The sequence below is a fragment of the Gopherus evgoodei genome, chromosome 8, assembly GCF_007399415.2.
Source record: "Gopherus evgoodei ecotype Sinaloan lineage chromosome 8, rGopEvg1_v1.p, whole genome shotgun sequence".
In the NCBI taxonomy this organism is placed as follows: domain Eukaryota; kingdom Metazoa; phylum Chordata; order Testudines; family Testudinidae; genus Gopherus; species Gopherus evgoodei.
The window spans coordinates 91,330,430-91,357,040 of record NC_044329.1 but is presented as its reverse complement, the minus strand read 5'-3'; the positions used below and the strand labels follow the sequence as shown (position 1 = coordinate 91,357,040).

General features: G+C 39.8%; 1 protein-coding gene across 3 annotated transcripts in view; it reads right to left on the bottom strand.

The window, feature by feature from the left end:
* Positions 1-26,611, bottom strand: part of NEGR1 (neuronal growth regulator 1) — a 643,647-nt gene that overhangs the window by 7,945 nt on the left and 609,091 nt on the right. The window contains exons 7-8 of one of the 3 annotated variants that reach the window (XR_004001643.1): positions 14,221-14,491; positions 919-999 (exon numbers count right to left, since the gene is read on the bottom strand). Coding sequence is in view for 1 of the 3 variants with exons in the window: in XM_030572935.1 (XP_030428795.1) it covers positions 14,367-14,491 (125 nt within the window). In the remaining 2 variants the exon portion in view is untranslated. Of the gene's footprint in view, positions 1-633; positions 1,000-3,524; positions 14,492-26,611 lie in introns of those variants that run through there. The other 2 variants (XR_004001642.1, XM_030572935.1) reach the window with 2 other exon arrangements.

Below are 26,611 nucleotides of genomic sequence, written 5' to 3'. Positions count from 1 at the left end.
GCAAGAGAAGGAGGGGATCAGCTGGGAAAGATAGTTATGTAGGATAAGATTACTATGAGATCTTACTGTCTTGGGCCAAATTCCAGCCTTACTTGTGCATGAGCAATTTGCCCTGAGACCAATCTGAGAGCAGAATTTGTCCCTTGGGGAGGTTAAATCAATCTGAAAGTGGGTCCAGGTGGGTGTGGAATAATTCAGGGCTTCAAGTGATCTCAAAAATGCCAAAATTGTCATGACCAGATGATGGAAATTCATTAGCTCCTAACTTGGAAGTGCAAAGCCATGATTCTCTTTTACCGCAAGACCTATCTGTCTGTCTGTAAAGGAGCAGGAGAAGATGTAGGATGGATATTATGGAAGATACACTCTGCTTGCTTGTTTCCTGTTTTCCCTAATCTAAAACAATCCCTCTAAATTACACATAGTCTGGAAAACAAAACCATATTTCATGGCTGAGAGGGCTTATTTAAATATATTTAGGGATGGAATAGCTAATTTACCCTTATTAAGAAGGTACTGCATCATTCTACAGTAATGATTCAAAACCACTACAGTTTACAGTAGTGATACTGTTTGTGGCTATTTTTATTTTTAATATTATTTAATATTATTATTTTTAACAGCAAATAAATGTAGACCCAAGACAACTTGTTTAAGTATATTTGCATGTATTATTTATATATGTGTCATAACATCCAGGACAGGGAAGGACTTTTTTAATACTAGAGAGCAGTCGCAAAATGGATAACAAGGTGAAATAAATTTTCAAGCGGCGCATGACTAGAAGACCCCCAGGAGGGGCCACCCAGGATGGACCCAGAGCAGTCATATGGTAGTCTGATGTGCAAATGGAACAAGTATTGCCAGAGTGAAGAGTTCAAGAATCAGGAGACAAACCAAAGAAATCCCGAGACTTACTTCCAGCTTGAAATGCCACATAAAATGCATTCCCAGGGTATACACCTCAGTGCTCCACACCACTGCAAGTGGCATCATGTCCTGAAAAGAACAGGAAACACACAGGAAAAACACAGGAAAAACATGGAATGGGGCTGAGCGATGCTGCACCACAGCTGGCCTTAGCAGCCCCTCTCACTAGCAGGCAACAGCCTTTCCCCCTCAGAGCTCTCTTATTTGGGGATGCGCGGGGGCGGGGAGTCGCTAAGTTTGTGCCACTGGCTGGCCCAGCCTAGTTTGAGGCTCGGGTATTTTCCAGTCTCATATTTGGTCCCTGGTCATAGACTAAAATGAGTATGTTTCAGTCCAAACAAGTGTTGCAAAAAGATTTTTTTGTGCAGAAAAATTCCACGTCACCTTTACTTACAGCAAGTGGATCTTACTTGCGTAGCCTCACTGAAAACAATGGGGCTTCTCATGGAGCTAGGTACAACTCAGATGAAGTAAGGAGATCAGAATTGACCCCTTAGACCCACTAACAGCATCTCAGTAAGACTTCTCTCAACATCAAAAAGAAAATATGCTCATTTTACTCATCACAAATAGAAAGTAAAACAGATTAAATAAACATGCTTTATATTTGTCATTACATTAAATCAAGTGTGAATTCCAGACAGAAAGTTGAGTCTGGAATTATTTTGATAATTTTAGAGTAGTAAAATGATGATTACACACAAATTCCATTTCTCACTGACACAAGGTTTGGTTTTTGCATTAGTCTATGCATCCCTCCCCCTTAAGAGAAGCAAGTCCCTGGTTATTCCTTCTAAACATTCTGCCCTTAGAATCTAGTTCAAGGACATTGAAGATCAGAGACTGCTAACTCTGTATGAGAGAAATGGACCTGAAAACAGTGCAAGGGCCCTTGTTTAAACTGGCTTTAAGCAGGGGAGTCTCTCCTTGGGCTGGGAGTTAAGATGGAATTCTCCACCCCTTGTGCCAGGATCCAGGAGTTCTACTGCAGCTGCTAACAGAGCCTCTGGGCTATAGGAGCTGCTGCTGTACCTCCTTCTGGTTAGTGATCCTCTGGCTGCAGCCAGTGTTGTGTGTAGTGCAAAGGATAAAGCATTTCCCTGGCCTATTTGCTGCCTGCTCTGTGCAATGGAATTGTGGTTATGCATTTCAGTTTAGCGCCTTCTGCATATGTGGGAAGGCGTTTTGCCCCCAAAACAGTACATGGAAGTTGTTAGAACATTCAAAACTTTTCATTAGCCATATGGTTTGTTAACAGGGTGACTATTACATCTAAACAAGTGTCATTAAGTTAAGACAAGTGAATTATTAAACTATTGATTACATGGCCTATAGTAATAGCCCAGCACAACTAACTTTTGCAATGCTATTTGGGAATCGCACAGTGGTGGTCTTATTTGTGTGTGTGAGGATGAAAGAAGGAAAGGAGAAGAGAGGTTCTTCTCTTTCTAAATACAGTGACTTAGTTTCCTCTCTTCATTGGTTATGACAGAGGTTATGCCATCACAGTGGGTATTTTCCCAGAAATGGCTTGGGAGTAACAGTTATACATTTCACAGCAGTGCTGAAGTAGTTACTTTTCACCACTCTCAGCTAGACAGGGAAACAAAAGAACAATTGCAGTTTTTAATTGCAAGCCACCTGAAAAATAAATACAGGTTTAAAGATTTAAAAGAAAAGTCAAGTATACCCCTTTCCTTGGAAGGAAAATAAAGAAAATGGCAGGGAAAGTTTGCACTAGGACTCAGACTGTTTCTGTTAAACTGCAAAAGAACCAAAACCAGGTGTCACAATGGATGAACACACCTGCCTTTCATCTCTGGTGTTCTGGGTGTCAATTCCTGTTCAATCACAAATACAAATGAGTTTGGTCATTTCACCCTATTTCCTCTATAGTGGAGTATGGTCCATGAAATTTAGTATGATTGTCTAGACAGGACAGGACCAAATAAATAACAGAGAGGTCTGGGGACCAGGCTAGGACTGAAGTGTATTAGCAGTGCTATATAGGGAAGGTTGTACAATGTCTGCCTATACTATGCCTACACGCTAGTTGGTGGCTTTAGTCACTTTCATGGGATCCATATTCAACTACAAAAGAAAAAAAAAAGTGCATTTGTCTAATGGAAAAATCATCTCCGTGCTTTCCTACACCACATGATTCTAGGGCCTAATCCTCCTTTCACGGTTGCCAACGTAAGTCTTCTCATTGGATCTAGTCCCTAAAGATTAGATGACAGCATAGGAACAGGTACCTTTTTCAAAAAAAATATATGATCAGTGATCTTTACATTTTAAAATTATTTCTTTAAGTATTTTGGGGTATAATTCTGAACTCTCTCAATCTGTGCCTTAACCTTTCCCAGAGTGTTTAATTCTGCACTCAGATATAAGGTCAAAGCCCTTAGTTCTTCTGAAATAAAAAGTTCAGCTGAGTATCTTGTCTGCAAACTTATTGAGAGAAAAATCTTGAAGGGAGAAGTGCTCATCAGTGTCTCTTGACTAACATTACTAACAATCTCAATTTAAAAGGAGCAGATGTTAAATCTGATGTAGCTCACAACTGTTCTAAGAAGCTGAGTTACTAAGGGTAATTAACTTTTGAAATTAATTTTTAATATGTAGCCTTTTACATTATATTCACATGCAAGATGGTGTTTAACACGGTGAAATAAAGAACTCAGAACACACTTATGAAAACTGCAATGTCAAAAATAACTATACTGGAAATGCTCTGGAACTGGTCACTAAGTAAATCATCTACAGGGAAGGCAAACCTGTAATCAAATATCTCCACCATGTTATATGAATATAAATAACATAAAAGATAATATTTTAACTCGGTACCTTTACTGAAAGCACAATCAACATTCATGCATACAGCTAGGGGAGGAAAATTTTGTTGAGTCAGATAAACAATACAACTCCTTCAAATTATTTTAAGTGAAAATCCAATCCCATAATCCATTTATAGGAAATGCCTACATGTTTTTTCCCTCTCCAAAAAGTGTGGGTCGTGAAGCAGCAAAGGTAACAAGTTGAATGTAAATACTGAACTATCATTCTGTATTTCTACCTTTTAAAATTTAAAACCTGTAAAAAGATATGGATGTCTTACTGACCAGATGAAGGTAGCTCTCATCTAGGGATTACAAAGCATCTGTATTGAGATAATCCAAGTAGGTTTGGTTAAAGATTCTACGCCCATCAAGTTCAATACCAGTTTCTTGTCTCTTTAGTAGTCTATTGCTTCTATCAATTTTTCAGATTTGTCTTAGAGGCAAAAGGCTCAGTTCAGCAGATTCAGCCACCCCCACCCATGGGCCCACAAGTGGCTAGTATTGTCCGAAAAATGAGTGACGGTGGTGAAGAAGAGGGCAGAGCCAAGGAATGTGCTGACTCATGCATATCCCCTGCAGCCTCCACTGGCTGAGTCCTTAGCAGAAATCAAAGTTGCCCTTTGTGGATGGAAACCCAGAGAGCAGACAGGGTGCAATGCCTCCACCTGCCCTGTCTCGGTGAAACCTCCCTAGTGTGCAGCAGGCCAGACTGGCACATGAAGACTAATTTTATACCTCCTGGCACATGCAAGAGCGAATGCAGTTCAAAAGTTGTTTACTGTTGAGGTTTATTATAGAAATGTAAGGCCAGATCTTCAACTCGTGTAAATTAACGTAGCTGACAGCTGAGGATCTGGCCTCTTATGTCTACTAATCCATGATACAGTAGCTACCCATAAAAACATTCCAATTTTGTCACTGATAGTTAGATAATGCTACTTGTTGCATTTGCTAGGCTTAGTATAGTGAATTCTTAGGGAATATTGCAAATACTACGCTAACCTTATTCAGTTAGTAAGGTAAAATTGCTAAGTTTTTAAAAACAGGAATGAGATCTGGAAAAAGGTGTCTGAGTGGTAACATAGAGTGATATGAATCAGCTATCCTAAATAAATGTATTTTTACTAAATCAGACAAAATCCCTATACCTTTTTTTACAGTAAGGGAGGGTAAACTGATTTGGATGAAATTATAAATGATTCAAACTGAATATCAAATTTTGAAAAAAACCTAGTTAACTTAATATTTCCCCATTTAGTTTAATTTTCACCTGGCTTTGCTCTTCCTGCTTCTTACAAGACCTGAAATGCCAAAATACTATGAGAAAATCTGCTTGCTCTGAGTAGAAATATGAAGTATTAAAAATTGTGCCTGATAACCTATTTCCTGCAGTATTTTTAGCCTATTGGTGCATATATAATAGATAAGATTATTCTGGATGATTATGCAAATCAACCCCCTGAACTTTTTGAGGTTAACCCATCCCCAATTAATAACTTTAATTCTAGTCACTTCGTGGGATGCAGACTACATAAGAATAATATGCACTTCTATAGCATCTTTCAACCCAGGACCTCAAAGGACTTTCCAGACATTAAGGACTTGAGACTGAAAGGTACCGAGCTCTCACTGATTGTCACTGGCAATTGTGGATCCACAGCACAGCTTACGAGCAGATCCTCTTTAATTAAGTCTCACAATGTATCTGGAAGGGAAATATTCTTATAGCTTAGAATGGAACCCAGGAGGGTCTGAGCTCCCAGTCTCCTGCTCTAGTCAGGAGAGATTGTCTTGCACCCCACTGTACTATCTCTTAACAACAACAGACCATAGAAGCTTACCTTAGCAGCTTTGTAATCAAACTAATGTGTAACTCCCCCCCCCCCCCAATATGACTTGAATAAAGAACTGCAACAGAGCAGCTTGCTACTTGTTGATTTGCAACAAAAAATACTCTGGGCGCAACTTGCAAACTTGGGTGCTTAACGTTAAAAATCTAAGTCCATATGTAGGTCTCTGAACACATTGCCTGATAATCAGCACTGCTGAGCACTCAAAATTCTTGCTGTTTTCAAAATCAATTGAGAGCACACAGCACCTCAGGAAAAAAAAATCAGAATATTTTTATTCAGGTGCCTAATTTTTGATACCCAACTTTGGAAATGGTGGCACATATTTTTCACCTCTAATAGTGCCACCAGACAGCTATTATATTGTAGGCCAACCCCCCCTCACATGAATGGAACCTGATTCATTGAGGTCAATCAGGACCTAATTACGCTCCCATTAAAATCAATGCCAAACTTGCATTGACTTCAATGGGAGCAGGAGCAGGCCATGAGTGAGTCATGTGAACTGTATTTGGCTCTCTACGTATGTTGTCACCATCAGAATTGGTCAGAAAACAAAGGGAGGGAATTGTAAAAAATTCAATTCTAATTTTTTGCCAAAATTGGGCCTTCATTAACATTTTCCAACCTACTTTAGTCACCACAAAGACCTGAATACTTGCAACACCACCATAACACTGATTTACACCTAAACAACACTTTATGGATAAAACAGCTTCTCTGGGATTCTCCTGTTTTCATGCCTATAGGATGGTTTCATTAAATCTTAAAAATAATAATCAAGCTTTTTGCTCACCTGTGGTTTAAGCATGTCTGCTTGATTAACTGTGGCATAAGATACTATTTATGGAAATGTCTTAGAATAAAACTTCAGAAGAATGTGTCAACTATGCCGTGTAATTTTTTGTTATTATTTTAAATTATCCTGAACTCCACACGGCTGGCTTGCAAGCTTATTTTCCAGATCACTGAAAGCAATGAGAGAATTTTTGACAGACACCAGCTAAAGCAGCTTAAATCAAAGGCATCACTTTCTAAAGGAGTATCTACAGAAGAGCCATTGACCACATTTTTCTTAGATCACTGCTCAAGTGTGTTTTAGGCAGGATGTCAGGTCACAGAACTAGCATAATCCAGTTTAGTTTTCAATTCCAACTGAGCAAATGGGTAAAAAGACCCAACAGAGTTATACAGTGTGGTTAAAGGCAGCTGGCGGGGGGGAGGAATGTACAATGGCTTACCCTAAAGTTAACTTTTTTCCAAATGTAAAAAGGTCAAAATTAATGAAGGGAATAGTGAATTCAAAGTTCCATAGTGGAACATCCTAGTGCTTTTAGCAAATCACTTGAAATGAGGGAGGAAAACCAGTCCTTTTACCATTTCACAGCTTTTGTAGCCTAATGAACCATGCTACCTCCTGTAGTTTCTATCAAGTTGGAATTTTTACAAGAAACTGTCTCATTAGCATTAAGTGGAGGCAGACTAGCCAACTTTTACTGTAGCTTCCCGGAATGTTTTACCTCTCTCATTTTTATTTAGCTGATGAAGTATCACCACCTCAAGTGATACCTCAGAAATGTTAAGCACTTCTAAATGACTAGTATCTTGGAAATTAAATTATTTTTCCTGAAGATTTTATACTGGGGGAGGAGGGGCAAGACATAGCCACAAAACTGGAAAAGGGATGGGTCCCCCCTTGCCACAACTGGAAACATACAAAAAGGCAAAATCAGTGTTATCTTAAGTCCCTACAGTTTATTCTCACTTGAGAGTCACATTTAAGTAGATGCCTTTAAGGTTAATGGGAGCTGTGCACTTATGACTGTAATGGGTTTGTTAAGTGGGACGCTTATGTTATTGTACATATTTCACATCTTATAATGCGTAAATTGTGTTTTGCTTTTGGTTGGTAATGAATAAAGAGGATAGATGTTCATTAGGGAAAAAAAGACTGCTTAGCCCTCTGGACACTGAATATAATGTATACATCATTACAGGCATTTATTTAGCTGGCAGGCTGCAAAAAGGCAGTGACGGGATAATGAATCTTCACATACTTAAAACTTTTCGGGGGAGGTTCATGTGGCCTTATTGGAATTAACTTTACAATACTGTCTTCTTTTCTGTCTTTAAATTCTCTGTTTTGCTGCAGAAATGTAATCTATTTGACTTTGTGTGGTTTCCGTTTTACCAGGTTTCATAGTTCCCAAAGAAGGTGAATTAAAAAAAAAATGAATAGATGAACATTGATTGCAAGTAGAATTACAGTCTCTATATTATTTATCATTTTTGTTTACATTTCTATTTAAAGTTCTTTAAGATTAAGGGCCAAATTCTCTGGTTGGGTGGAGCTATGCTCAGAGCAAGATCAAAGTGAAAGGCGACTTTATGTCACCCTTTTATTTACCCAACAATGGAGATGGCTCCTGGCATAACTTAGAGCAGTCCCCAAGAGGCCATTCCAGCAACCAAAGATAGCTGGGGTATCAGAACGCTCCTGTGCCAGGGATGGGATAATGGATGGTGCAGAGCTGCTCAAAAGTATTTTACATTACTCAGCAATTCCCCTTCCAATGGGAATCCTCAAAGGGCCGGATTCAACAGCTTTATGGTTTCTTTGTGCCATTGGAGAGGTATAAAATAGTCATAGGAGGGCTGAGAATCTGGCCCCAAGTCTTGTTTTAAAATACAGATTTACATGTGGTCCAGTCGAAACATGGGAGAGCTGAGGTTCTAATATATTTTAAAATCTAATTTAGGGCATCCTGAGTTTAGTTGTGATTCATCTCTGATTTATCGAAAGTGTGAAATGAATATGTTGAAATCTAAATTTTAGAGCAGAAGTTCATAAAGTAGAAAAGCCTTCAAACTCTAGAAATTAGGCATAGATGTGTTAGGGTAAGAACAAATATGCAAATAGTAATTAGTGCTCAGTGGTGCTGGTGACTTGGGGAAATGTGACATAAATTTTGGCACAGCCAGGAAAGTTAAGGTTATACTGGCAGATCTCAAGTAGACCCATTCAGAAGAAAAGTTGTGCTGTGCAGATGCCAAACCTACATAAATTAAAAAGCTTGGGGATAGTATTGTGGCTTGGGGGTGGGAACATTTCCACAATTCTCCACCAGCAATAATCCATCTATCCACCTCTAGCTAGGGCACATGATTTCAGGAAATTACAACCATCCTAGAGCACTGTGCAGCCTCACAAAAGACCGAGAGAAGCCAACTCTGGCCTAAGAATCATTTTTTTGAATAATTAAAATATTTCTCTTTGCAACATTAGCCATATCTCCCCCCCCGATGTTGTTGAGGTGTAGTTTGGGATGTCCTGTCATCCCTGCCTCCCAAACACTATTTTATTATTGGGGAAAGGAGTAATCTGTAGGCAATGTGCTCACTCCTGTTGTCAGAATTCAGTCCTGCTGATAATGTCATCAGACCACACTTCCTCTCCACAGATCTTCCCCAGCAGGCTCAATGTCCATCAACAAAGGGAATATCCACCTGACATAAAGGCATCTGAGGATGCACTGAGCATGCTCAGTACATTTTCAACCCCTCTGAATGCCACATGACAGAGATAGATGGGCTACATCAGCTGATTGCATATTACCTCACCTAGCATCATGAGGCTGTTAGCTGGGAGAGAGTTCTCCCTCAGAACAGAAAGCAGCTTTAATGAGGCATGTAGAGCTTCTTTAGGTCAGCAGCTAAACTGGTGCTTTTTGCTGCCTAGGTCTTTAGGAAATGTGGTACTGTATTTAACACTGTGCCCTATTCTGAGACCCACAGTAGGCTCAATACTAGGTACAACAATATGATGAGTTAATTAGTCAGTTCTCTAAGGGTTTCAGGACAAACTGTTGTCTAAAGTTTAAATTCTGCTCTCACATATTCATGCACTTAGGCCAGTGCAGGCTGCATGTGGCCCTAAGGATTTTAGAAAGCCACTGTCAATGATGGTACAATGCTGTGAATGAGTGAAGGCTTCCAGAAGCTGGGAAATAGGGCCAGCTGGGACTTCTGCAAACAGTGAGTATAGTCCTGCCTTATCTCCCTACAGCCAGACACGTTCCCTTACACCTGGCTGCACTCCAGATATGACTATCTTTCCTCACAATTGCCAGAAACTCCTGGAATAATTTGTGTCACCAGCTATTTTTTCTTGACCCAACTCTCACGCCAGCAATCAGAAGGAAGGGATCGGTGTGTATCTGAGAGAGTAAGGGATGGAGCTGAATAAGAAGGCAGAAAGAGAATAGGATGTACTCTACCACAGAAGGCTTGGGAGATGGAAGAAATGTTACTGTGTTGGGGAAGAATAGGGAAATAGGGCCAGCTGGAGGGGACTCCTGTGAGAGGGAGAGAGAGAAGAAAAATTCAAAATGAGCATACAGTGATACCTATAAAAATCTTTACATATGCCCTAGCATTAACGTATCCTACCACCCTATTCACAGCATTTCCTTTAGTAAGTATAGGGAATTCTGTAATATTACTTGCAAACGGAAAAGTTTCAGTGGCAACCACCAAACTCCTTGTCATTTTCTCAGTTCAAAAATTGCTGAGAACAAGTTTATTTGTCTGCAATTCAGAAGGTCAGAGTGTCAGGATAGAGTTTCATTCTAACTTTTCCTTTCCTCACATATGTTAGTTTGTGCAAGAACTTTAAAATTATTTAATACTTTTTAAAAAAGAACTGAGCATGTTTGTTTTTTAAGAAACGAAATCTTCCATGGCAGATTGTGAAATATGGATTATTTACCTCCAGACTGGAAGAGCAAGATCCAATCTTGGAAGTAAATGCATATTTAGGCTTTAAGGCATATTGATTTTCCAGGTAAATACATATTTTGGTATACACACTCTTTAATACACAGTTATGTGGGGTAAGCAGATATTTTGGTAGGAATAGCGTTTACCATTATTTTGCTAGAGTGCTAACTCTGAAAGTGTGCAAAAGAGCAGCTTTCACTGGTAATGTCTTCAATACTCCTGTCTCTTAGAAACAGATTTTCTAAATATATATAGAAAAGTTAAAAAAGCTGTCTAGTTATGAAGAATACATTTTCCTGCCAAGTTATAAACCCTTGAGAACCTGTGTTTGTATTAGAAATTCTGAGACATCCTTAAATTCAATATTAGTAAAGAATCACGATCAGCAACACTATAATTACAGCACCATTGCCCATATATGTCATCAATGCAATGGTAGTTAATAGACCTGAGTTATTGCACATTCAGGAACTTATGGAATTACAAACTTTAGTAATTCAAGTGCAGGACAACAGTTTTAGCATAAGAAATGTTGAACTGCTTGGAGCAAATCCATTTATTTTCAATATTTTTTAATGGTGGATAAATGTAATAATAATTGATTAAAAAATATGAACGGTAAGGGGTATCAATTGGATGAGCATAGAATATATTATGAAAGTATCAGCTAGAAAGCAAGTATACGCCAGAGATTAAAAGATCAATTTTGTAAAATTCTACTGTATTTAATTTGCAACAGTCCGCACAGTCCATGTTGAAAGAATGTCCCAATAAGTCCCAAACTGTACAATTATCAGGTTACTTTATGGAACAGATTAACCTAAGACGCAAGTAACTTTATTTGACCAATATTGAGTTGGGCCCCAACCCTGCAAAAACTTAGGAATGTGCTTAACTTTATGTACTGCGAGTAGTTTCTTTGGGACTACTCAGTGCATGAAGTTAAGCATATGCATAACCCTTTGCACAACTGGAACCTTAGATGGTCAGATATTCATAAACACTCTTGAGAGACCAATCCTACAAACATTTAGTGACCGACACAGTGTTAATGTGAGTGGCCCCAGTACTTATGCGCAGGATTGGTCTCTTAAATTTGCACACACAAACTATCACTTTTGAACATGCAGAGCCGATAGATGTTTAGGTACCTAGTTTGCAGAAGCAAATGTTGTGCCCACAAACATGGATTTTTGCATGCTACAAACTGTCTCACAAAAATTGCAAGTGCAAATTCAGAGGCTAGATTGAAAATTTGGCCTATGTTTTCCAGTGGCTTTACTGGCAAGAATATTCTCATGATGCAAAAAAGTAAATACTTCATTTTTTTCATATTTAATAAAAATGTTTCCATACTCTATTCTGCTGCCAGAATCCTCACATTCCATGTGTCAGTAATCATGAAAAAAAAACAATTAGCCTAAATATAGAATTTGGTCCAGCTACAGTACAGAAACAATTCCTAATTCATGTGAGAAAAGGCATCCGAGTTATACATCTCCTTGATCTGTTTCTTTCTTCATAAAACTGTACTCACATGTAATACTTTCTGCAGCACCATTTTTTCTATTGAATGGATTCTAGAGCTTAGCACTTTAAAGCTGCAATACAAGAGTGATCAGAATTTCAGGAGAGTGTACAAGATGGTTTGTACTGTTTTATACACTGCTTCCTCAACTAATAAAATGTCATCATGTTATTCAAGGTTTTAAAAAAATGCCATATTTATGAAAATAGAACCTGCTTAACGCACAACTTTAAGAGAAGAATAGAAATATTCTAATCTATTACTGAACACAAACAGCGTGATTCAATACATTTTATTGCCCTATTATGGAGTCAGTGTATTCTTTTTATGCTCCTTATCTAAGCGTCATTTAGTAATTACAACATATTTGCTGCATATTTTGTTTATATACTAGTAATGGGGCAGTTGATCACGGTACTAAAGAAATTCATAATCTGAATTTTAAAAAATAGGATATTTGCAAAATGAACTTGAAAGTGCTGAATATGTACAGTACCCAGCTAGCTAGTTACGGAGCTTAACACAGTACCAAAAATGACTGAGTAGGAGTGTGTCTGAGTGAAATTGTTGTGGCAGTGATACTAAAAAAGTAGCCAAAATAGCAATATGGTGTTCAGTGACAATCTTCTTTTGATATAAATAACTCCAACTTTCACATGGCAACAGTCTTCTTATTATTTATTGTGGTTTTATATGTTGAACAAGTGACTGGATAATTTTATATTGTAATTAATGTGTTAATTAGAAATTCTTATCACCAGTGGCTCTTTCTATATGGGCCCAATCGAATTCCATTGAAGTTGGTGTGTATTTTTGTACTGACCAGAATGGGTGATGGCCTGGACCATATACGGTCAACTTTCATAATGAGTCAAATTTTTAAAGGGACCTTGCTTCAGCCTCCGGTTTTGCAAGTGCAACTCAGTGTTCACAATTCATTTACAGCATGACTGTACATTCATTTGGGAGCAAAATTAGAGGCTGTTTAAATAAACCCAACAACTCTATTATATCCATAGAAATAAAATATGCTATTTTAGGATCCAGTCCGTTACTCAGGCAAAACTTCTCTTGAACTCAATGCAATATGTGAGGACTGCAAGAGTCATTTATGAAAGGTGAAATTAATTGTTACAGTAAGATATTCATACATCTTAGCAGTGCATTAATGAAATTCTGGCAATTAAGATGCAATGTGATGGCATTTGTAAGGTACACCAAAATATAGTTATTGGAGCCACTTGTTTTTAAATATATCTATATTAAATGTATGGTCAATGCTTCCTATGTTGTCAGCTATCTGAGATTTCAAAACATGTGCAATGAAAGTATCATTGTTGAGCTAGCTGATCAGTACAACTCCAGTGCAAGAACATCAATTCATGTAGTACTGGCCAATAATAAAAAAGGGTCTGTCATCACCTCACATATACAGCCTTTTAAGAGTTCTGATCTAGAGCAATGAAAGGGAAAAGTGTTACATTCACAAGAAGTCTCTTAAGAGAGTTGTGCTGTATTTTATACCAGGAAAACTTGTTTTACAAACAAAATATACAAATTAACCACACTAGAGGGAAAAAATAAGGGAAATATACCTGTGCTATTTTTGATTGACTGGTTAAAAAATACCATGTAGTCTAGTTGTTGTGGGCAAAGTTTGGAGCAGTTCCATTACCCCACTGGAGGTGGAAGAGAAGGTATTCTTTTTAGCCAATAGCATCTTTGTCCTCAACTGGAGATTAGGTACGCTTGAATTTACATGTTGTCATTTACCAGTACACATTCTAGAATTGTTGGAGAGGAAGAGAAAAGTAGTATTTTATGGAGGCACACCCATGCTGAATTTACAGAGCGGGGTGGGGAAGCAGAATTGCTTTATGCAGTCATATTACAAGGCTCATTCTTGAAACCTGAATATCATGCTAGAAGAAAATCTAGATATGTGTTATATTTTGAAGAAATATTTTGAAGGCAATATTATTTGATTTTTTTAAATAAAAATGCTTCTGAATAAATGTGGATAGAATCCTACTTAAAGAGGAACTGAATACTTGTATTGCAGCCTTAAAGAATCACATTTTCACTGCAATATTTTTTTTTTGTAAACTACAGTCTGCAACCCAGCAGACCATGACTGAATGCTTTTGAAAACTTGTAGATTACAAACATGAAATCACAATTAATATCCTCTAAAAGTAATTTCAGAGCTTTCACGTCTTAAAAAAGGACAATGTGTACTGCTTCACAAGGTAATGCAGCTAATCAAAAAAAGGAGCAGAATTAAAGTATTTACATAATGAGCAATTCTACAGAAGGCGATCATCCCCATGTAAGCACTGTTGATTATATCCCACGCTGCTTTTAACAAACTCTACCAGATTGGCTCCAGTCATCAGCACTTTCAGAGAATCCTTAAAAGCCTTTCATGGTTCTTTATATTTATTGTAGAATGATGTTCTTCAGGTAGAATATGCTGGTGAAAGAGGATAGTGTCAACACAAGGTACCAGCAGGAGAACAGAACTTCAGCACCACCGGTAATCCCATACTGGGCTGTACTTGGAGCTGGAAAGAAAAGAATAAATATTAAGTAAATATTTCTATTCCCCATCTCCAATTCTTTTATTTTACAGCAATCTGGAAATCTTTGCATTTTTCTTTCTGTCTCAGGAGTGCTCACTCTGAAACTAGAAGATAACTGGAAAATGCAGCTGAAAGAGAGAAAGATACACTATAAAATAAGACTGATAGTGTCTATTCTTTCATCTTACCCAGAACAATAAATAATTATTACTATTAACATGTTCAAATGTGGATGCCTAAAATTAGGCAATTACATCCCTGCTTAGACACCTGAATCAATGACCTAATGTTCAGATGTGCTAAGCACCAAGGTTCCCACTGAAGTCAATGGAAGTTGCGGGTGCTCAGCACTGCTGAAGATCAGATCATTGACTCAGACTCATTGACCTGATATGGATTTAGGTACCTAACTTTAGATCCCAAAGTTTGACAATTTTGTCTGGCTAGGAGGTCCACGTCTATTTTCACTCTCTTTAAAAGGGATTTGTTTTACCTTTTCTTAATGCAAACTTATATTGCAATCCCCCATCTCAGTGAATATTATAGTTATAATAATACATACAAATAGAATAAAGAAATACAACAGCATATTAAAAGGAACAACAACTGAAATAAAAAACAAGTTTTGATACAGCAGTGTTCACATTGCTGGCTGGCTATTTTGATTGGGACTTTAACACATGACTAACAGAAAGACAAAAATGGAAAGTGTTCATTTTGTTTTCACAAAATCATAGATATTAGAAATGAAAAAGAACTATTAAGTCATCCTGGACATCCCCTGAGAATGCATGATTATTTCCACTGTACATTCATATATTCTGTACAGTTCTAAATTATACAAAAAGATGGGGCTTTTATTTTTCAGATAAGCAATATCAAAATTAATCACTGAACATTATTATTTTAATCCTAATTCAGCACAAAGAAAAACCCTAAGGAACAAATAAGATTAAAGTTGAGTTGAGAACCACTGGAAAGTCTGATTTAATAATCAATATGGGCTGAATTCTGCCCTCAGAAGAAGTGGGTATTCACCCACGAAAGCTCATGCTCCAAAACGTCTGTTAGTCTATAAGGTGCCACAGGATTCTTTGCTGTTTTTACAGATCCAGACTAACATGGCTACCCCTCTGATACTTGCCCTCAGATTTGCACCCACATCTATTACTGAAATCAACTGAAAATGCACTTGTGAATCTCAGTGCAGAATCTGGGCCATTCAGTAAGTGCTCATTTTCAAGACTGGGCAAACACTGACAACTCGATTTCTCATAGTTTTAACAGTGCCAAAGTGCAGACCAGAATTTTACGATATGGGCTTTTACTAGCTTCTAACACAATACTGACTATGATCTTGATTCTGCATTCTGAATGTAACCAAAACTCCCAGTCAAGTCAAAGGCAGTTTTATATGCACAAGCAGTGAAGGACTGAGCCTTTGGACTTATCTATAATATGCAAAGCTGAAAAGAAAATTACAGTTTACTAAAAGACTTATGTTACCTTACATCAGATCTTGGTACAGTCTCTGATTCAGGAAAGCTTCCCTATTTAGGACAACTTTTAAGCATGTGAATTTTAAGTCAATGGATCTTAACCACTTGAATAAAGTTAAACATGCTTAAGTGATGTCCTGAAGTGATGGATTTAAGCATGTTCTTAAATGTTTTCCAGAACCAGGGCCATAATTATTCCCTTATTACCATACAGCCATCCTAAATTATCCCTTGTTTCAATCAGATGGTATTTCTTTTAAAGGAGAGTAGCAAACTAAGTATGAAATCTTGCATTTTGATATGTCTACAACTAATTATTCTCTTTGATAAAACCCCAGAATCTCAAAATTTTGAAGAAAAAAAAAGCAGCGATGCTAAGTATTCCTACAGCTGTGCTTGTCGCACTGAAGTGAATTTTCTCCAGATGTCCACATGCAAATACTTAAGTTTGTTTTCTATTTTTGTAAGTACTGTTTATTTTAAACTGAACACAATAAAGTGAAACAAACAAACAAAAAGAATGTGAAACTGTATTAAAACTGAGAAAATGTCAAGTTCTTAGGAAATACAAGATAGTTTTTTTTCTTCTGAAGAATATTTGGAGGCAAGGGCCTGATCCGACATTTTAGACACTAGGTGGTCTTACAAATTACAATTATACAAATCAAGGCTCTTTGAGTCCCCTGAGCCTGAATCTTCATGTTGTCATTTAATTTTTTTGTTCTTTTTTTTTCCAAGGTGTGCCCGTTTTCACTGACACAATCTCGCTTTTAACTTATTTACTCCTTATTTATGAAAAAGAGCGTCATTTTCACAGAGGGGAAAGTTAGTAACTACTAGTTTACTCAAACATTTCCAGTGCTTTATGTGGGGCAGACAGAACACTTACATTTTTGGCTTTATGGTCTTAACTATTGCTGGATTCTAAACTCTTTTGTTGCCTCAGGTCTCATATATGCCTAAATTCTACTCCTTGGCCTAGCAAAAGGGTCTTGGAATCCCAATCCTGGTGTTACTGGATAGTTATGAGAAAATAAAGAAAAGGTAATAGACTCCATTTTTATTTTCTTATGCATAGCTATTTTTTCACATCATTAGGGGTGTATGTTTCATGCTAAGTTTTGGGGAAAGTAATGGAGAAGTTACAGTAACAATGTTACAGATCATGAAGTCTCTAAATAGGTTCATGAAAAACACGTTTTATTGCATAATTTGATTATTTAGCTACTGTCTATTCCCCCTCCACTTCCCTATAACAGTCCTCCTTAAGCCCTAGGCTGCTTTCCTCCCATTCCCCCCCCCACTAACATCTTAGGGTCAGATTCTGATCCTCTTACTCCCCACTTAACATCCTCCCACTTCACGTTGTTTCAAAGTTATCTCGTTTAAAGTTGTGCAATGCTCCCTTATAATGTCGTTTGGCTGCCTGCTCTGTCCATTGCTTGTAAGATTCTATGGAAGAGCAGCGACTTTACAAGGGAGCATTGCACAAGTTTCTCTTCTCTGCCTCCTTCCCCTCCATCCCAGTGCTTCCCCCACTGCCAAATAGCTGTTTGGTGGCACTTACGACTTTCTGGGAGGGAGAGGGAGGAGTGGGAAAGCGCTGCTGCTCTGCTCCTCCCCGCTCCCTTCCAGAAAGTCCTAAGCGCAAAGGGCTGGGAGGGAGCGGCAGGAGCGGGGAAGCATCGAGTCACCACTTCTCCTCCTCCCTCCCAGAAAGTCCTGAGCACCGTTAAACAGCTTTTTGGTGGCACTTAGGACTTGCTGGGAGGGAGGGGCAGGAGCAGGAAAGCGCCAGATCTCTGCTCCTCCCCCTCTCTCCCAGAAAGTTGAAGCGCTGGGAGGGAGGGGGAGGAGCGGGGAAACATTGCATCTCCGCTCCTCTCCTTCCCTCCCAGGAAGTCCTAAGCACTGCCAAACAGCTGTTTAGCAGCACTTAGGACTTTGGGGGTGGGGAAGGAGCGGGAAGGTGGCTGCTCCAGAGAGGAGGTGGAGTGAGGGTGGGAAGAGGTGGGCCTGGAGTGGAGCGGGGACAGGAAGAGGTGGGCCTAAAGCATCCCCCGGCAAAGTCAGCACCTGTTCTTCTCCGGGGAAGCTGCTGCTGCTGCTGCTGCTGAGAAGGTGCTTCCTAGTGTCCTTACCTGCAGCAGGCTGTGCCTGTGTGGGGCAAGCCGGGGCACTTCCAAATCACAGTACAGTACAGTACCATACAATATATAATGTCTTTTGTCTGTCCCCAAAAAATTTCCTTGGAACCTAACCCCCTGCATTTACATTACATCTTATGGGAAAACAGGATTAGTTTAACATTGTTTCACTTAAAGTTGCATTTTTCGGGACCATAACTACAACGTTAAGTGAGGAGTTACTGTATTGGGCAGTGCCTTACCTCACAAACAGCTGACTTCAACAGGACTATTTGTAGTGTATTCAACATGTAGTGTACAATTCAACATGAGTAAAGGTATTTGAATCTGAGCTGTAAAGTTTTACAGGATACCTTGCTGCCATTTCTTTATCTTTAACCTGGTACTGCACAAGTGGACTAATGCCTGGGAATCTACAGTAAGTTCACCTCTAGATTTCTTGTGCTTCTACAAGTGTATTGTAGATCTGCTCTCTTCTAGCTTCCTGTACAGTTCTACAGACTGTTTTCTTCATTCCATTCACCTTTCCACTCTCTCAACATCTTGAAGGTAAATATTCCAAAGTTTAAAAGTCAGATTTAACCCCCCTCCTCCATGACAGTCAAAGCATCTATGAGAAATCATCATTGCTATGAAACAAGATTCCTATATTAGGACTGTGTCACATACTATTGAAACTGAACTGAAATTACAAAAATTAAACATTCAATAACTAGATCAAAGCTGAAATTCCTGTACAGCAATTACAAATTATTGACAAATTATATACATGTGCTTACATATGGACCCCTAGTGAAAATTAATTTAGTGGTTTCATCCTTCACTTTAAAGGACATTTATCCATCTGAGATCACTATGTGCTTCATTGATGTAGCAGTGTTGGTCCGAGGATATTAAAGAGGTAAGGTGGGTGAGGTTGTAATTTTTATTGGACTACCTTCTGTTGGTGAGAGAGACAAGCTTTGAGCTTACAGAGCAATGCGTAAGCACCACCAAATAGAAGTTGGTCCAATAAAAGATATTACTTCTCCACTATGCGCTTCAACAGAACTGAGCAATCTCTGCTCAGAAGCAGAGCACTGCAGCAGAAGTGCGGCAGGTTGGATTTAAAGTACATTGCTATCACTACGTGGAGAGCCTTGTTCATCATGCCTAGCATGACATGCATTCTTGTGTAGAAGACCAATAAAAGGTGTATACATCCCTTAAGCTATCGTCTAAGTGGAACTAAATTGTGTACAGGACTTGAGCTGGTCCTCTGCATAGGCTGAATTTTACCTCTGAGTTCTAGGCACTGTTGTTCCTGCAAGTTCATGAGCGCAAAACCAATCTACTTTCAAGTACATATTCTGCAACAATGCAACCTGTAAAAAGTAAAGCCACATATTTTTCGTATCTATTCCCGCACCTGTAAATATCACCTGCTGTATTACAGCATCGTTTTTGTTTCTGCTACACTAACACTACTGACTAATGCATGCTTGACACTTTGTTGTATTTATTAAATAATGAATTGAACTAATTGGTGAGGTATTAGATTGTACTTCCTACTCGAGTGTTTGACACCTCTCCCACTTAACTCTAAAATGCTCTTGCTACAGCTCCAGTCTTTCCTTCAGCACTGTAATGCTACACCTGGTTGTCCTACTCACATCCAGTTATGACTTTGCTCAAGAAAGAAGTATCCCTTGTACAGGATATCCCCTAAAGATTTCAGTGATATATTATGGTTATACCATTGACATCATGGTTGCAAAAAAAGTCCTCAGATTTATTTTTCAAATAGACCATTCTGTAATCTTTTCCATTTAGCCAGTTTCTGCAAGGAATCTAAGGCATTTATGAACTGGTGATTTGGAATGCCTTAAAAAGATTTTCTTAGCAGTCAAAATTCCAATTCCTCAAAGAATTTTTATTATTATTATTACTGGCTTTTCCGTGGCATTATTTTATAGAATCTGAATATCTCACAAGCAATCAATTGTTCCTAAAACAGGGGGTGTGAGGCTGGGAAACATTATCATCCCCATTTTACAGACAGAGAATGCAGGCAAAAAAGGGAATTAATTCTTCATTCCAGAAAAAAATTATTCTCCCAAGTTATATGGGAAGTCAGCTGGGATCAGAAGAGAAATTCTCATGTTCTAGTTCGGTGCCTTAACAAGACCATCCATCCTCCCATCATCATTTATTAATCATGGAATCTTGGAAGCTTCACACAGAATGCACAATTCTGGTTTAAAAAATTAGTTATCTAGTGTGAGGGTTAAATTTTCAAAAGTGACTTTGAGCACTTAAGAACCTCAGTCCTATTGAATTCCATGAAATGTAGGTTCTTAAGCGTCTATGTCATCACTTTAGAAAATGGGACTTGAGCTCCTAAGTCACTTAGACAATTTTGAAAACTTAACCCACAGTCTCTATTTTTCTTAAAATTTCAGTAAAACTCTCGCCATATAAGTACTTAAACCATTTTATCCCAGTCAAATTAGATGTCAATATAATCTGAATAGTTTTATGCATAGTGTCAGGGGAACTAGTAACGATGGTCAATGTGTTTCTGTGATTGAAAAGGCCATTCGGGTGCCAAACTACTGTAGGCTAGATAAACAAACTTGCCTCACTGTTGTCTCAAAAACTGAAGATACAGAAACTAGTCTCAAAGGTTTTCATTCAAACCTGGAAGAGCAGTAAATTCAATTTTTTCAAAGGAAGAAGAAATTTTAATTGATACAATTCATAGCTGAGATGAAGACTTGAAATTATACAAAATGAATATGGGTATTCACAGAGAAAAAGAATACTAAAGAACAAATAAAGAATACTATTATAAATGTATATTTTGGATCAATTTTTCCCTCACAAAATAAAGAACAAAAGTTAAAAATCTTTTGAGCAATTTAATCATTTAGAGACACATTTACAAAATCTCACATTGTGTTTTAGTTCCTTTCGCAGTGGTGTGGGATTATAGGAAAATCACTTCAGCACAGATAAATGTAATGGTGATAGCTCATGAAAAACTCAACTGGTAACAAGCGGTAAACTGAAAATAATAGCTGTGCTAAGTCTTATTGTAATTAACTTATTAACTCATCCTATGTATTTTTCGTGTGGACTTTGTTTCTGCATACAATTTTCATCTTTATATCAGAGTTGACCCACGTGGGTGAGGGTGAAGAAATACTAAGTTATAGCAATATTTCACCTGCTATATATATTTTTGTTTTGTTTTGGTGACGGGGTAGTTAGACTAATAACTGATAAAGTCTCTAGGTTCCATGTTTTGCCACGAATATCAATCTTTCTGCAGTAGAAAATTATTACTTTACTAAATATTTTCTAACCTAGCCTATTAATAACACTGTTTAATGTATGTTGATATTAGAGGATCCTTATGAGTAGTTCAGCATTGTGTCAGAGGATTACAAAGAGAAATTAAGTGGGTTTTATCCAACTGCCTAAACTGTGAACAAGAAACCCTTCAGTACAAACAGAAGTTACCTCTGAGCAATGTGTATTTATTCTGAAGTAACAAGAATTTTTGAATTTCAATTCAATATTAAAACATTAAAAACAAATTCCCAATTCCCCCTCTTATTTGTTGCACTTGGTTACATTGTGCATCATGTCTAATGTATAATAGCACAGTCTATTATGATGGATACTGTTCCTTTTGTGAGGCAGATTTATAAGGTTAGGAATTTTCAGACAATTGAGCAATGTGACTGGAAGAATATCCCTATTCATTATACAGTTTCTTGGATGATTGATTCCCTAACTAAAGACATATTTAACGCAAGTTTTTTTTTGAGGGGGCATTATTTTATGAAGCATCACAGCTACTCAGTTTATTATAGATCTCCGTGCATTATGCTGAAAGTACACTCAAATAGCAGTAGACACCAAAACATACGTCTGGCCTCAGTTTAGCCTGAAGACCTTTGACCTGCATTCAGGATACACACAAAACAAGTTTCAAAAGTGGCTAGTGATTTGGTGTGCTCCAAGTTTTGGGTTCCCAACCTGAGGCACCTTAAAGGGACTTGGTATTCAGAGGGCAGGTGCTAAACACTTCGTGAAAATCAAGTTCCTTTAAGTTGTCTCAAGTTGGGCACCTAAAACCACTAGTCATTATTGAAAATATGGGTTATGATAAAAAGCTTATAAATGGAGCATCATGGCCCAGCCATAGCCCCTCCAGTAGGAGACACTCCAGGGAGACACACATACATCCATCAATGTAGGTTATACCATCCCACACCAAACGGTGCATCTTAGCTGCTAATGGCATAGATTGTATCTCTTGGGAAAACAGCTCTTTCAAGATGGATCAGATGAGGGAGAGCAAGTTGTGCTGAATTGTGGCATTTACAAAATACCATGCTTGAGGAGTTGGGTGGAGACAGAAGTAAGTTCCTTGTTTTTCTGGTAGTAGTCCCCCTTTTGTGATAGAGCATTGGCTTTCCAATTTTGGTTTCCTGGGTGATAGGTAATTGTAAACTCAAATCGGGAGAAGAACTAGGCCCACCTTCATAATTTTTGGTTCAAAGCTTGAGCCTTGTGGAGGTACTCAAGGTTCTTATGGTCAATAAAAACCTGTACTGGATGCAGAATCCCTCAAGGTGGCAAAGCCATTCTTTACTGCAGTTTTGATTGAGAGCAGCTCTTTGCCCAGGATTTCATAGTTCATCTCTGTGGGGATGAGTTGTCTGTCTGTGTTGCTGCCAGGACCATGTTAGATGTGCCTGCTTCCACTATAAATAGGCAGATGAGGGAGGGATAGCTCAGTGGGTTGTGTGTTGGCCTGCTAAACCCAGGGTTGTGAGTTCAATCCTGGAGGGGCCATTTAGGGATCTGGGGCAAAAATCTGTCTGGGAATTGGTTGTGCTTTGAGCAGGGGGTTGGACTAGATGACCTCCTGAGGTCCCTTCCAACCTTGATATTCTGTTCTATGAGCACAATGTTTATGAAATGTTGCAGGGACCACTGGTTAAGCCAAACAGCATTACTAAGTATTCAAAGGCCTTACCAAGTATAAAAAATGATCTTCCATTTGTCCCCAGGCCCTGTACAAACTAGTTTATATTTCTCCTGAAGATCTAGTTTAGTGAAGATCCTGGGAATCCTCAAGTGATCCCACAATTCTGGTATGAGGGGCATGGGTACTGGTTATGAATAATCACCTGATTTAATATGTGATCGTCTATGCAGAGGCATAGTGACTCATCCTTTTTTGCACAAAGAGGACTGGTGACCCTGCTGGAGAGGTGGATCTCAAAATGAAACCTTTTGTCAAATTTTCCAGGATATACACATGTAGCCCCTCCATCTCTGATTCAGACCTGGTGTATATTCATCTGTAGCACAGTTTTGCCTGAGGTTGTAAATAAAACGGTTGTTCACCTTTGTAACTGTTGTTCTTTGAGATGTGTTGCTCATATCCATTCCAGTTAGGTGTGCGTGTGCCACGTGCACGTTCGTTGGAAGATTTTTACCCTAGCAATACTCGGTGGGTCGGCTGGGTGCCCCCTGGAGTGGTGCCACTGTGGCACCGGATATATACCCCTGCCGACCCAACCACCCCTCAGTTCCTTCTTGCCAGCTACTCCGACAGTGGGCAAGGAGGGCGGGTTTGGAATGGATATGAGCAACACATCTCAAAGAACAGTTGCAAAGGTGAGTAACTGTCTTTTCTTCTTCAAGTGCTTGCTCATATCCATTCCAGTTAGGTGATTCCCAAGCCTTACCTAGGCTGTGGGGTCGGAGTGAGATGTGGCAGAATGCAAAACTGCTGAGCCAAAGGCTGCATCATCTCTTGACTGTTGAACCAGAGCATAATGCGAAGCAAGGGTGTGGACTGAGGACCAGGTAGCTGCGCGACATATCTCCTGGATAGGTACACAAGCCAGGAAGGCGGCAGATGAAGCCTGAGCCCTGGTAGAATGTGCGGTGATGTGACTTGGAGAAATATGAGCCAAATCATAACAAGTGCGGATGCACGCCGTTACCGAAGATGAGATCCTCTGAGAGGAAACAGCTAGGCCTTTCATTCGGTCTGCTACTGTGACAAAGAGTTGGGGCATTTTACGAAACGGTTTTTTCCACTCAATATAAAATGCGAGCGCTCTACGAAAGTCCAGGGAGTGCAATTGTTGTTCCCGTCGCGTTGAGTGTGGCTTCGGGAAGAAGACCGGGAGAAAGATGTCCTGGTTACCATGAAAGGCCGAAACCACCTTAGGGAGGAAAGTTGGGTGTGGTCACAACTGCACCTTGTCCTTGTGGAACACAGTGTACGGCAGATACACCGTAAGAGCCCTAAGCTTGGAGATTCGTCTAGCCGATGTAATGGCTATGAGGAAAGCTGTCTTCCAAGACAGGTATAGTAGCGAGCAGGTTGCTAACGGCTTGAATGGGGGAGACATAAGTCTGGTTAAAACCAGTTTGAGGTCACAGGTCGGGGCTGGGCGGCGTTCTTGAGGGTATAAGCGCTCCAAGCCCTTGAGGAACCTCGAAACCATAGGGTGTGAGAACACAGAATGGCCACCTTCGCCTGGGTGGAAGGTAGAGATGACTGCCAAGTGTACCCTCAATGATGATACTGATAGGCCCTGCTGTTTGAGAGACCAGAGGTAGTCCAAAATAGAGGGGATCAAGACCTCAGTGGGAGTAAGATTAAGCATTTCGCACCAGCAGTAGAAACGCTTCCACTTGGCCAGGTACGTTGACCGGGTGGAAGGCTTCCTGCTACCCAGGAGAACTTGTTGTACTGATTCAGAGCAATGTAACTCTGACTGGTTTAGTCACACAGCAGCCATGCTGTGAGGTGAAGAGCCTGCAGCTCCGGGTGGCGAAGCCTGCCGTGGTCCTGAGTTATGAGGTCTGGGTGGAGTGGCAGGGTAATTGGGTTGGCTATAGACAGGTCGAGCAACGTGGTGTACCAGTGCTGCTTGGGCCACGCTGGAGTGATCATGATGATGCGCGCTCTGTCCCTGCAGAGTTTCAGCAGGACCTTGTGAACCTGCAGGAACGGTGGGAAGGCATAAAGGAGCTGGCTCTTCCACGGCATCTGGAAAGCGTCCGAAATCGATCCCAGGGAGAGACCTTGGAAGAAGCAGAACATCTGGCATTTCCTGTTCTTGCGGGAAGCGAACAGGTTTATGTGGGGAAATCCCCACTTCTGGAAAACAGAATGCATAACGTCCGGGCGGATCGACCACTCGTGAGACAGGAAAGACCTGCTGAGTCGATCCGCCAGAGTGTTCCAAACACCTGGGAGAAAGGACGCTACTAGATCTATCAAGTGGGCTATGCAAAAGTCCCAGAGTTGGATGGCCTCCTGACAAAGGGGGGAGGACAGTGTCCCTCCCTGTTTGTTTATGTAGTACATGGCCATTGTATTGTCTGTAAACACTGAGACACAACAGCCTCGCAACTGTTGCTGGAATGCCTGGCACGCTAGGCAGACTGCTATCAGTTCTCGGACATTTATCTGTAATGCCAGCTCCTGAGAAGACCAAAGGCCTTGAGTACGAAGGTGACTGAGGTGAGCACCCCAGCCGAGAGATGAAGCGTCCGTCGTCAGGGACATTGAGGGTTGGGGCGGATGGAACGGCATCCCTGCACACACCAGGGAGGGAGTTAGCCACCATTCTAGGGAGCCTAGGGTGCTCGGGGGAATGGTGACTATCATGTCTATTTGGTCCCTGCTCTGGCGATATACCGAGTTGAGCCAAACTTGAAGAGGACGCGGAGCCTGGCATGTTTGGTTACAAACGTGCAGGCAGCCATGTGACCCAGGAGACCGAGACAAGTGTGAGATGAGGTCGTTGGGAAATTCTGTAGACCTCAGATAATTGTTGCCATCGCCTGAAACAGCAGCTGTGGTAAGCAGCTCTGGCTATATTGGAGTCCAGGATAGCTCCTATGAAGTCTAACCTCTGCATGGGAACCAGAGTGGATTTTTCTATATTGATCATCAGGCCTAGATGTGTGAATAGGTCCTTGACGATGCCCACATGCTGAGTGACTTGTGTCTTGGAGGCCCCTTGGATGAGCCAATCGTCCAGATACGGAAAAACATGTATCCGACGTCAGCGGAGGTAGACGGCGACTATGGTCATACACTTTGTAAATACCCTTGGGGCTGTAGAAAGGCCAAACGGCAAGACCATAAACTGGAAGTGCTGATGGTTGGCTACAAAGTGGAGGTATCTCTTGTGCAGAGGAAAGATGGTGATGTGAAAGTGCGTGTCCTTCATATCGAGGGCAGCATACCAGTCTCCAGGATCCAAGGACGGGATAATGGTCCCCAGGGATACCATGCGGAACTTCAACTTTATCAGAAACTGGTTGAGTCCTCATAGGTCTAGGATAGGTCTGAGACCTCCCTTTGACTTGGGGTTTAGGAAATAACAGGAGTAAAACCCCTTGCCCCTTTTGTCCATCGGTACCTC